General features: G+C 39.0%; 1 protein-coding gene across 2 annotated transcripts in view; it reads left to right on the forward strand.

Annotated features, from left to right (window-relative positions):
- Positions 1–11,021: 11,021 nt before the first annotated feature.
- lrrtm4 (leucine rich repeat transmembrane neuronal 4) overlaps positions 11,022–13,508 on the forward strand; it is a 79,533-nt gene continuing 77,046 nt past the window's right edge. Inside the window, exon 1 of one of the 2 annotated variants that reach the window (XM_023343000.1) lies at positions 11,022–11,856. In XM_023343000.1, coding sequence (XP_023198768.1) covers positions 11,826–11,856 — 31 coding nt within the window. In that variant the 5' untranslated portion in view covers positions 11,022–11,825. The remainder of the gene's footprint in view (positions 11,857–13,508) is intronic. The other variant, XM_023343001.1, reaches the window with a different exon arrangement.

A 13,508-nucleotide genomic window follows, 5' to 3' on the forward strand; every position in this document is an offset into this window, starting at 1 on the left:
CTAACAGTTAAGTAATGACATTTAAACATTGAAAAAGTTCCGTTTCTTATGTAATTTTTCTGTTGGGAGAGTTTTGTTAGATTTTTCTGTAACTCAATTTTCAGGGTTGGAAGCTACAACTCTTAGTAGCATTTCTTTTTTTAAAGTTATTGCACTCCATGCTCGAGGGTTAAGGAACAACACTAAAAGAAAGGCAACTTTTTTATATATTAAACATTTTAAAGCAGATTTCTGTTTTATCCAAGAAACTCATTCAACTGCAAATGATACCAAATTCTGGAAAACTCAGTGGGGGGACGAACTATGGCTGGCACATGGCTCTACTCAATCAGCAGGAGTGGCAATATTACGAAACAACTTCAGTGGAGATGTATTATGTTCAAACCGTAGAAGAAAACATTAAACAAATAATTATAAAGTATTGGAATATAGCTTGCAGTCAGAAGGAATTTAGTAAAAATTGGGAACTCCTAAAATATGAATTTTGAAAAATGTTTATGAAAACTGGAGCTGAGATTGCTAAAAGAAAAAGGAAAGTAGAATCAGAAGTAATAAAAGAAATTATCGAACAATGTTCTGCCAGAAAATATATCTGAAGAACAAAAGATTAGATTAAACCATTTACAACTGAACCTGGACAATATTTACATTTCCAAAGCTAACGGAGCGTACATCAGATCGAGACAGAAATGGTTAGAAGAAGGAGAAAAAAATTCTTCTTATTTTTTTAGATTAGAAAAAAGACACCGAATATCTAACAGTATTAGGAAACTTCAAATCAATAATAATATCTGTCAAGACCCTGTTCAAATCTCTTCTTACTGTGAAACTTTTTCCCAAGAACTATATCAGTCAAGATGTTCTGATGAAACTGTCACACAATTTATTAACTCTCTGAATAAAATGCAACAAATTAGTAAAAATAGTAAAGAACAAAGTGATTCCTTGATTACACTTGAAGACATCCAAAAGTCCATCAATAAATTAAAGCTAAAGAAATCACCAGGTACTGATGGCCTCATTGCAGAATTTTATAAAAAGTTCTCGGAACAGCTATTGCCATTTTTACACCCAAGTTTATCTTGAAAGTTTGGATTCTGGATCCCTTCCACCAACAATGACCCAAGGTCTGATTACACTGATCCCTAAACCACAAAAAGACAAACTTCTTCTGGATAACTGGCGGCCAATTACATTACTACAAAATGACTATAACATTATTGCAGGTTGTATTGCTACAAAAATTAAGAATACTCTTGAAGATGTGGTTGATGAAACTCAGTCTGGATTCATACAAGGTAGACATATAACTAATAATATTAGGCTTATCTTGGATCTGCTAGATTACTCAGATTTAATAGAGAGGGACGGTCTCATATTATTTCTCGATTTTTTTTTTTAAAGCCTTGGACACAGTTGGACATATTTTTGTTTAAAGCACTAGAAGTATTTGGATACGGACAAATCTTAATTAAAAGTTGTCAAATGTTATATAGGAATTGTCATATGGCTGCTCTAAAAGATTTTATTTGAAAATATAATATTATAATATTTCATTTTAACGTTGAAGTAAATAAATAGAAGACTATCTTGTTTGCTATCTTTGCCAAACAAGATAGCAGGTGAAAAAAAAAAAGAAAATCCAGGTTTTTCCAAAATTTAAACTTCAAATCTTGTAAAACAATGTGTCAAACAGAAGGCCCGTGGGCCATATCTGGCCCTCCGTAGCTTTTATGGGGTCCTCTATACTGCAAATTACATCAAGAGGTTCCTCCAGTTGTTCACAAATAAGCAAAATTCACACAAAGTCAATATTTTTTCTGGTTTTACTGCAAATTCTTCTCAAAATTAATTCAAAAACATTGGGTTTAAGTCAGTGCTGCCTCAACCTTTACTTGATGTCAAGTTATAGGGTGTGATCGATACAGCAAGTAGTAAAATGTCACCTTTAATATCACACGTTAGCGCAAGTATTGTAAAAAATTCCTTGCAAACATTTCTAAATCAGCACCATAAAATCTGAAAACATTCACAAAATCCTGGAGAGACTGACCAGTGTGGAAAGATGTTAAATATGATTTAATTTTAAGAAACACTTATTGAATGCAGAAACAAACAGCTGTTTATTCATATTTTAAGAGTTTAATGGGTTTTATCAATATATTCTGGCGTAACCGGCCCTTTAAGAGCATTCAGATTTTTGATATGGCCCAAAATGAAAACGAGTTTGACACCCCTGCCCTACCGAGTGAGCAGCAGTCTTTGTAATGTCACCACATCAGCTCGCACCATGTCTCTAACAACTTTGATTCAATAAATAATAACGATCCCAGTTATATTACTAAACCAAAGTAAAAATTTGTAAGTCTTAGATGATATTTATATGATATAATAGATGATAAGAGCAAGGTGCATTATTCTGAATGATGAAAAGGATTAGGAGTCTTTTAGATAGCGGTAAAACGTAATTGTTTGTGATTAAAGAGACTCGAGGACGAACAGAGCCTCTCTGTTAGTCTGGAGCAGAGAAGCTGCTGAGAGAAAATATGCTGCAGCTTCTGGGAAACTGAATGAAGGATGGATTCAGCCGTGGAAATCCCGCCTTAATCTGCTGTCTGGGCTTTGTGAACGAGCCCTCTGACCCGTCTCTTATAGAGAATATGCGGTGCAACGAGAAGAGGAGAATCAGATTACCAAAGCATGCTGCCTCGACTTTCCCATCAGTGAAATAAAAGTGCGTTTAAAAGAAGTGAATCACAATGAACCCCAATACTGATTTAGTTTTTCTGGCCATTCCGAGGATTCTAAAGGTTTACTGATGTACAGGGGGTCAAAAACTGTAAAAATGTACATTTTTGATTAAAATTACATGAGGTTTGCAGGGGACTAAACTGATCTGTTCGTCTTTTTTAGTTGCATTTCAGGCTGTTCATTTACAAATTTAAAATTAAAAAAAAATTGTTTGTCGGTTTTATTGTCTGAGAAAAGCTGGGCGACACCGACGCTCATGAGGTCATCCTGCAAACTTGCAGTGTGTTTTTAGAGAAATTTGAGATACAGGGCGATCGCCATCATGGTAGTTAGCTGCTTTTATTTCTAAAAATTAGCATAAAACTACAACAACAGCAACAACAACAACAAAAAAAAACCTCAACTCTTGAATATGCTCTTTTTTTTAGCTGTTGCCTTTTGTTTACGAAATAATAAAATTTTAAAACCACAAACACAAGCAAGGAAACTAATGAAAAAAAAAATTTGCATCTGAGTCACAGACGGTAAAATCTGTCCGTTTGCACGTTATGGACTTTCTCCTGGTAATTGGGGACTTTTTTCACGAGGATGTTACGAGGGGCATTTCATTTCAATCATTCTCATTAATTCACCTCCATCTCATCGTTCATGCCACCGCACGCCCCCCCCCCCCCCCCGCCTCTCAATCTGTGGAGCTTCATTAACATTTTTATTTGGACCTAAAGTACAAACAAGGCATGAGAGGCCTTAAAGGAACTTGATTGCAGATAGCGGTGAAATAGAAAAGTGTGTGACGTGTTAAAAACAAACATTCAGGTTAATGGAAGCCCAAAGTAGTTTTTCCACAAACGTGGAATATTTTTCAATTCGTCATTCCTGCTTTAATTCACTCATTTCATGTGGGTTGATCTCTATTTCTAACTTACATGCTGTGTGTAAGGTGGTGCTGGTGAATCTTATTGGTGCCTATTTTACAAATGTGTGAAAAGTCTGTTGATTCTTTTAAGAAGCAGTTGAAGACTCATTTATTCAGACTGGTTTTTAACTAGTTTTGCGCATTTCGATCTTGAATGCGTTCTGTTTTTATTTCTTCTTTTATGTTTTTATCATCTGTGTTTTTACTATAAAACACTTTGTGGTTTTGTGGCCTGCAAAATGAAGCGACATGAAGACAATTTACCTCCTTAAGTAAAGCGATCTTTTACTACAATACCATAAATGTATACTGACAGATTGCGGAAAAATACGACCTTTGATTTCAGTACATTTATTGAGTGGTGAAACATATATATTTTTTTGCAATTGCCAACTTTATTAGAGCTTTCTGTGTTGCGTTTGGAAAAACGGCTGCTTCCTTCCTGAGTGGCCTTTCAGCACATTTTGGTACTGAAATGAACTTTTCACCATTTTTAGTCTGCAAAACAATTAGATTATTTAATAAAAAGAACCTTCTTGCTGTCATTAAGATAACAGAAATGTGATTAAAAAATGTAATTACTACAGCAGAGCTGTTGTACTGTATAAGCAGTCTGTGGGAGCTCCCTCTTTGTCACAATGTTTATGGTAAGTGACGCATTTTTCTGTCAGTTTGGCTCCAGAACGGCTTGACTACAGAGATTAACGTGTGGTTTTTACTCTGTGACCTGCTGAACTGGATAGATTTCATTATAGCACCAAGTCAAAACAAGAAGAAGTCTGGAAAACCTACGCACTCAGCTTACAGAAGCACATGCTTGCGTTGTATGAACCACTCGCTGTTAAATTCTTGCTTCTTTTTTTTTTTTTAAACAGGTCAAATACCTGCATCCAGGGTGACAGGCTGATGCCGGATTAGTAAATGTGCCTATTTTTGCAGAATTAGAAGCTGGCATGCTGCGCAGGTGAGGGTCAGCTCACGGTGAAATTATAAACGGAGAGAAGCTCCCACGCGTTATTTTCCTACCACTACAGGAACGACAAGATGCATCGCTACGTTCCCCAACCACGAGGATGCTGCTTTCAGCTGGTTTAAATCTCTCCCTGCTGGCGTACAAGACGTAATTCTAGTAGAGAAAAGTTTACCCACACCTTGTGTATCCAGACATTTTCAATTTGCAATTCATTATCTATCTCGAAATAAAAAAAAAACGCACACCCCCCCCCCACACACACAACTGCAAATGAAAGAGGAAATAAGCAGCTGCCAAAGAAAAACCTTTCTGATGGAAAATATTACGTTGTAGCTGTTTGATGTAAACCCAGAAACATATTGGCATCAACACGATAATGTATCTCCAACACTTTGTCACGGCTCTCCTAACCGACACGCGTTTGCTTATGCATGAACACGAAATGAAAAGATGGAACCCGGTGAAGCTTCGCCTTCTTCTGAAGGACGGTGAAGACAATTAACAATTAGTATTTCTTTTAGAGAAAAGTCTCTAAATTGTGTTTTGACATTGTTTTTAACCACATCTGTGAAAAAACAAAATCTCTCTTTCTTCTGTTTATGGCTTTTTGCTGCACTTTAATGTTTGTTTAATGTTTTAGTTACAGTTGAAACGAGAAGTTTGCATACACCGTAAAGAACAAAACAAAATTTAAAAAATCATGTTAAACTATTTTTCTAACCGTCTGAAGTTAAATCACACCAAGTTTGTCTTGCGTAAATTACCAAAGCTCTCTCTATTTGCTAACTGCCACAAAAAATAAGAGAGAGGGGGAATATGTGGGAGATTTATGAACATCTTCAAAATCAGAAGTTTACATACAGAATGAGCAATATCTCTTTGAACATTGAGGGAAAGTCCAGATGATGATGATGATATCATGGCTTTAAAAGCTGCTGATGGGTTAACTCACACATTTGCACTTAATAAAATAGGTGCAATCACAAGGAAAATACATAACGGGGAAATATTGAAGCAACGTCTGCAGACATCATGCAGGAAGTTAAAGAAATAATTTTGGTAATTCTAACTGACCCAAAACAAGAGGAAATTTGGTCCAAGTTAACGACAGAGTGAGACTAAAAGGCGTTTGTGTGTTTTCATTTGGAGTATGTTTCATTAACTGCGTGTTGGACTTTTTTGAAGCAGAAACGGCGAAGGTCAGAAGATTATTACCTCATGATTACGTTTAACACGAGGCAACGGTTTTCCAAACCAACTTTTAATCCTGAATTAGACACAGCTGGTAACAGTCAGGTCCAAATAATCAAAAAAGTGCCTTAAGTAGGACACCATGAAGCAGGCAAGTAGATCTAAAAATATATTTGTTACAAAGTCACCTCTGAAGCTTTGAGGCTTCAGTAAACCGCAATGAGAGCCATTATCCACAGACGGAGAAAACACTGATGAACATTCCCAGAAGTGACGGTCGTACCATGATTACCCCATCAGGGACTCGTACAGGAGGTCACAAAAGAGGCGATTGAGGAACAGCACACCCTCACTCGCCTCAGTTCAGGTCAGTGTTTATCAATCAGCTGCAAGAAGAAGGAGAATGGGCAAACATGGCATCCATGAGACGACGGTGCCAAGATCAAACCCACTGCTGACCAAAAGAGATTAAAAAGATAATCCTACATTTCCACATAAAAGCATCTTGACCATTCCCACGATTTGGGAAAATATTCTGTGGACCCACGAGGCGAAAATGTAACGTTTAGAAATTTGTGCAATGGGAAATATCCCAAATGCTTGATTGCAGTTGTCGATGCCACGGGTAGCACAAGCAATTATTAAATTTAAAGGCTAGTTACTTTTTTTTTTCTTTTGGACCAGGACCAGCCAAGGAGCCGTCTTCCAAAATGCATCGTAAAGACACATTTCGAAGAACCAGTGAGAGTAATGATCCACGTTAAATCAACAGGATGCATCAAACAACAAAACAAGGTGTACAAATTGCCTCACAGAGGAAGCATCGAGGGTGAATTAATGCCAGATGTTTTGGGAGATGCCTGCCTGCAGGGGGCAAATGTTCAGAAGCTCATTAAAGCTGCAGATTTAGAAGTTGAGGTCAGCATTAGTTCAAAGTTGCCTTAGTTTTCTCCTCGCGCAAATGATCTTTTTACAATGTATTAATCTGTAAAATCTGTTTTCATGTGATTCATTAGTCATGGAAAAAGCAGACCCCTTCCTCAGTCAGTCACCCACCATAATTAAAGTTTGATAATAAGCCGTTTAGTTTTATTTGCGGAGAAAGGTGAACGTGTCATCAGAGTCTCTGCTGAGCTCCGTCCCGGGGCTGGCTTGCTCCTGACGACACTCGAGAAGTTGCTTGTTATTTCCAAAATCTGAAACACAAGTATTTATTTACGTCGCAAGAAATAGGATTTCAAGAATGAACTGGGTGAATTAAGTCAATTCAAGCCAGGACTGCTATATAAAATAAATTAAAAAATAGCGTAGTGTGAAAAGAACGTGACAGACTCAATCCTGTGTGGCTTGTGAATGCCTGATAACCAGAAAAGCTAAACGAAACATGAAAAATGGGTCACAGCAGATTTGTTCAACAACATAAATAGAAAGTGATCCACAACAAGTCAGACGCTTACTATAGCTGCACAACTGAGGAGTCGTTAGCACTGCTGTCTCACACCAAGAAGGTCCTGGGTTTGAATCCCAGCCAGGAATCTCTCTGTGTTGTTTTTCCTGTGTATGCTTGGCTTCTCTCCAAGCATTCTCGTTTCCTCCTGCCATCCAAAAGCACGAGCGTTACGTTAATTGGGCTAGATTGCCCTTAGGTGTGAGTGTGTGCCTGAGCGTGATTTCTATTTTGTGTTACCCTGTGATGGACTAGTGATCTGTTCAAGGTCTACCTCATCTCTCACTTAGTGGCACCGGCCTCGTGACGGTGCAAGGACGAAGCAGGGATAGAGGGGGACGGGAAACCTTTTTCCTGCACGAGAGTCAATTTGCATCCTTTTCTTTTTTCATACAACCTTGTATTAATTATCGGGTGATGGGGACACCGACCAATAGACATAACCTGCAGACCTGCAGAGTCAAAATGATGAGATGTCGAAGGAAACTGTTTCTGTCTTTTTTGAAAACCAAGTATTTACTAACCGTGATACTAACGTTATCCTGAACCCATGGACTTTTATTCTGTTCATTGGGAGATGAGTGGATGACAAGGATTCGCTCTAAACAAGTTCACCCCACAGATGCCAAAGATCTCCAGATAAAGTCATTCCCGTAGATTTAGCTTTGTGCTAGTGGCAGTGGCATGTGCAGCAGTTTCATTTCACCCTCCCACTCTGCCACCGTGTCACATTTCAGTTTACGAAAACATGCATGACTAATCAATTGCGAGCGTCACCAGACCTTTTGATGGAACAGATTAGAGTGCTGCAGGATGTTAGATTCGGAGCTGAGTTAATGTCGCTGACATGCTCACAGTCACCTTGATGTGGATTTTTGTGTGTTTGTGAATAAGCGTGTGCAAAAGCAATTTGTGTGTGTGTGTGTGTGTTTGTGTGTAGATTCCTGACCTGCCCTTCAGTCTCAGTTAGTTGATTGATCTAACAATGGAAATTAAATCAGAGATTGGAGCTGAAGTGATGGATGCATCCGCTTTTGGTCTGGTTTCCTGCAATGTCTCTGCGACACGCTATCTGTGATTTGAGCTCAAATGTTCATTAATGTTCATTACTGGTAATTAATGCTACTCATTAAGTACAAAGGGGTAAGGGACATATTAGAAATGATGACTTTAACCCCGTCCCAGGCTCCCATTATGAAGCCTTTAGAGGAACTCTTTGTTTATGTGTGATACATCTCACCCTCGGTGTACAACGAAACGAACTAAACACTGACATGAAGCGGCAAAAGGCTGGCCATTCATCTACAAGATCAGCCCACAGACATTAAAGTGTGAAAAAAAAACATTGTCACATTTTGCCTAAATCCTAAGCATAATCACGATCAATGCAAACACAGCTGTTTAAAGCTTTTAGCTCTCTTTATGGATTACCTGCTTTATCCTTCCCGAAAACACTTTTCATGCGTTTAGCATCATTTTCTTGTTGGAGCACTCAGATGTGACCAATTCTCAACCATCTTATCCAAACCGCCACCTCCGTAAAAATAAAGCTAACTAGGTTTTTCTAAACAAGCTAGGAATCTCAGAGGCTCAAGTCTACCTTAAAATGGAAGCTGAGGTACCTCTGCCACTATCCTTCGGCTACTCAAAAAGTGGCAAAGAAAAGTAAGATGTATTGTCAGAGGAGGCAAAGATTGACCCATTTGACTAGTCACTAGAGTGACGAGAATGATAGTTTGGAGAAGTCGAGAAGAGGCTTTCAAGCCCAAAACACCCCATTTGCCAAGCACAGCGATGGTAGCATCGTGTTGAGGGTCGATTGTGGTAGCAGTGGTGATGGTGTACAACACAAAGTGGGTACAGTAATAAAAAGTGAGGGATACCTCCAAATTTTTAAGCTTGACATCAAATCAATAGCTAGAATGTTGAAAGCGAAACACAACAGGATAACAGTAATACCCTAACAAACGTAACAACAGGGAAAATGGGCTAATATAAACAATCTGGAATGGCCCTGATCTCATCTCTGGTTCAACTTTTATGGACTTGATCTTAAACAGAGCTCTTGAGCTTCGGTCGCTAATAGTGTCCTACAACCCTTAAATGAGTCCTTGGTCCAACACACCTGACTCAAAGACTTTAATTTCTTCCTCAATATACAATCAAGTACTGCAGAGTCCTGCCAATGACTTAATTATTTTATTCAGGTTTGTTGAGGCAGAGACATACAAGCAAACAATGTAAATTAATTCTATCATTTCTGATGAGAAAAGTTGTCAAATGAACTATGCCAAAAGCTAAGGACAATAAAACTCTGTTGTTGTTGTCTTTCTTTCAAATAAATAACAACGTAAACATTATTGGAGATGAACGCATTTGAGCTTGTGTCAATCATTTTCACCAAGTGAGCATTACATTATCGATTCAAACTTGTGCACCAGTTTCTGTTTTTTGGTTCCCTGAAAATGCATGCTGCAGATTACTCCACACAGACCGGATCAAATATATTATTACATGTGAGTTTCTGACTTGTCTACCAACACAGTGTACAGATGAAGGCATATTTGAAATTTCCATTACGCATAATCGGTCTTAACAACCTCACCTCTCCATCATAAACTCACCTGGCCAGTAATTAAAGAAGAACAGCATTAAGTGGGATTTTTCATATTATTCCACATTCATATTGAGTTTAATTTTCTGAATAACTTTCCCTCTTTCCCTCAAATTTATAAAGCAAGTTGTACACAGTGTGCTTAAGTTCTGACCCTAGCCGCTTTATTTGGGGAACAAATCAATATAATGTAATTTACCTGAAGATGTTAGGTTGTTCTCAATCGTGGTGTCAAGCAGAAAACAGTAAGGCTCATCTGGAAGGGTGGCATTATCAACAAACTTATGAACTTAGTAAAAGTTGGGAATATGAGACGTGTGGTTGGTAAATTTCTGGGGTTAAAGCAAAAATAAAGTTTTTTCCCCACCAGATTTAACTGTTTCCTGACGGTGCTAATGCTAAGCTAACACTTGCTAACAGGCTGAACTCGTCAACCCTGAGGCAGCTGTTACTGGTTAACAGCACATCTTAGCTGCTGTTGGCATTAAAAAAGGTTTACACTAAACCTTTTTAATATAGATTTTAAAACGTTATTCCAATTTCAGTAACATATTAGGTTTGTGCTTGTGTAGCCACAACTTTAACAACTAAACCCAACTTGCTTGCTAGCAAGGTTTCTTAACTGTGGCGTTATTAATTGTATCGATCATCGATCTGAGTTATAAGGCTGTAAATGCATATTGAGGAAAAATACTTCTGAATTTATACATATTAAATATATGCTCTTATTCTGTTTAGTGTTGTTTGCTTGCGGTGCTCAATACTCAATACTAAAAAAAACCTAAACTGACAAATACTGCAGGTCTGTCAGTGTAAAAACAGAATAACTAGGGCGTAACTAATTCTTTTGATTACTTAATTAAAACGAGGTTACAAATTATTTATAGTAAAACTATTGTGTTAACATTAAAAAAAATTGAAAATGTGTTCTGATTTATTTCATTTGTATTTTACAATTTGATTATTATTTGAAATATATTCTTTTAAAAATCAGTCCAAATAAAATATGTATATCTTGTTATATATATATAAATAAGGTTGTGATTTGAGATCTTTCTGGAGACGTCTGTTCTCAGGCGAAGCTTCCCGACGATCTAAATGCAGAGCAAACAGTGTTCCCATTCCCCGGCTTTAATTAATATGCAGGCTGTGCTCATGGGAACAATGGGGACCAGTTCGGTGTGGGCTGCGGAGTGTCACTCAGTGGCCAGGAGAGGGCATCTCAAGTCCTGAAAACGGAGCGCCAGCCAACCAGCAGCCTCCGTCCTCCTCTTCCACACGCAGGAACATCATTCCTGTTGCTATATAACTGATTTATTCTCGGTGTCACGGCCAACGCGTCTAATCCACAAAGCCGCCTGCACCTTCCTCTCTCTCTCCATCCCCTCCGCCTCCCCCTTCCTCGCCGCCTCCCCCACGCCTGGAGCAGGATACCGCAACTTGTCGTCTTCGGACGGCGCAGTTCAGTTCCTCTCCAAACTGCTCCGCTCTCTCCCCGACTGTCTTTCCCGCAACTTAGAATCAACAATTGGTGACTCTGTGATTGGAGAGCGTCCTCCAGCCTCCCACAGCGTGCGCTGGAGAGTGCCATCACCATCATCTTCATCATCATCATGGCTCTACGAGCTTGAGCGCTTTCCTTCCCACCCTTGGTTGAGGCGGCAGGCGGAAGGAAAAAAGGAAAAAAAAATGCGGGACCGAGCTGATGTGGTGCGGTAAACTACACGGACAGAGAGGTGGATGTGCACCCTGAGGGAGCCGCGGACCTCTCCGACAGGTGCGCGGCTGTGAGCGCAGCGGGAGTGGGGGGGCTGGTTTGACTTCGGCACAAAGTGCGTGCATTTCCCGTGCTTGCATGTGCAAACTGTTTGGGCAAAGCGCCGAGTGCGTCTAACATGTGGAGCCGGAACGCATCCGGAAGACATCCCTGAACATGAGGAAAGGAGGACGTCGTACAAGTATGGGTATGTTCACTCTTCCCGAGCCTTGCTCTCTGTGTGTCTGAGTACAGTTTTAATTAAAGGTGTCAGTGGCGGTGCCCTTAACATCACGCGGTGTCTGAATGATGACTGCAGGCTGGGGAAATTTCAAGGAGGCTTTTCTCTTTGGGGGGGTGGGGGGAGGGGGGCAAACTGTCAGATTATACCTGATGAATGTGGTTATCGAATCACCTTTGAGTGTGAAAATTAGTGAAGAACACCGTGATGCATATTCTGGAGCCATTAAGGATCCCAAACTGTGCGTTAATGGTGCCTTGGGGAGAGATCCTCCTATGCTCCTGCCCCCCCTCCCCATCCCCATTTTGTGCTTCACAGATAACAAAGTTTGATTTAACGAACCTGTAATCAATGTAGAATCATTCTGAAAAGGGTTGATTGGTCTGTGAATCATGGTTTTCATGCTTGGCTAAATTTAACAGGGGCCTAGTTACCCTACAAATGCCCTGTTTTGCCCCCCCCCCCCCCCCAGTATATGATGGTTTCATAAAGTCTAAACTGTGTTACGTATCCTCCTTTCAGTAGAACAATACATACGAGTTTATCTAAGCTAAGCATTTTTGATTTTTGAACTTGAGTGAATCAAATGCAGTTCAAAGTCCTTACAAACTGTGAACTACTCCTTTAAATTGTTGCTAAATTGGGGTTTTGGATCAGATACTCACTTCAGTGTTGTTAGTGGGCCTCTGCCATATTTTCCCACAGTGCTTACATTGAACACAACACAGGCAGGCTTGACTTGCAAATAAACAGAAAATGTTTAAGGCAAAAATTACAAAAACCTTTAGTTTTTTTTTTTCTTCTTATCAAGCTCTTGTGCCGCCCTCCAACACAATGGCATCCTGAGTGAAGAGCCAGAATGCCCTTGTTAAAGACAAAAAAATCTCCACTTGATCCAAGAACAACTGGTGGTACTTTTATTGCGTTTAGCGGTACTCTAAATACAGTCTGATAACTATTTTCAGAGAAAATACAATGTGTTGTAGAGCTTTAAAAATAACAAACAAGAAGAATAAGTTGCTAAAGCAAAAAGAAAAAAGTTTTGTTTCAAACAGAAACTAAGGAAGAGAAGCATTGTTGAAAATATTTATGAACTTAAAGTTGAGTTTAAACTGAAGCAGACAAGAGAAAACCAAGGCTGAACAAGCACTTGTGGCTACTTCTTTTACCTCTCACATCATGTGATGGATCCGGGAATAACATTAAATCCAACTTGTTTCAGCGGCATGGCAACAAACATGTGAGGTATGGTAATGGTGCTTTCTATTTATACCCACAAGATTGATTCCCTGGTCAGAACCACAACAGGAACCGCCCTGAAGTCAGAAATCTAACTGAGAAAGACTGAGGTTGCATTTTGTGTCCAATATGGCTGCCAGGGATCGAAAATGTAGTGAAATGTCATTAGTTAGCAACTTTGACAGTTTCTTTCGTATTAAACCAGTCAAACCTTATGTTAACTAATCCGTATTTGGAAAATTATCTCATAAGGGCTTTTACAAATAAATAAATAATAATTAATAAAGGACAATGGAACCGCCAATGCTTCTTTCAAACACACTGTTCCAATGGACAAGAACATCTTGTTGTTAATGAAACAAACAATCCACTGGAAAAGT

Source organism: Xiphophorus maculatus, chromosome 12 (assembly GCF_002775205.1).
Source record: "Xiphophorus maculatus strain JP 163 A chromosome 12, X_maculatus-5.0-male, whole genome shotgun sequence".
Lineage (NCBI taxonomy): Eukaryota > Metazoa > Chordata > Actinopteri > Cyprinodontiformes > Poeciliidae > Xiphophorus > Xiphophorus maculatus.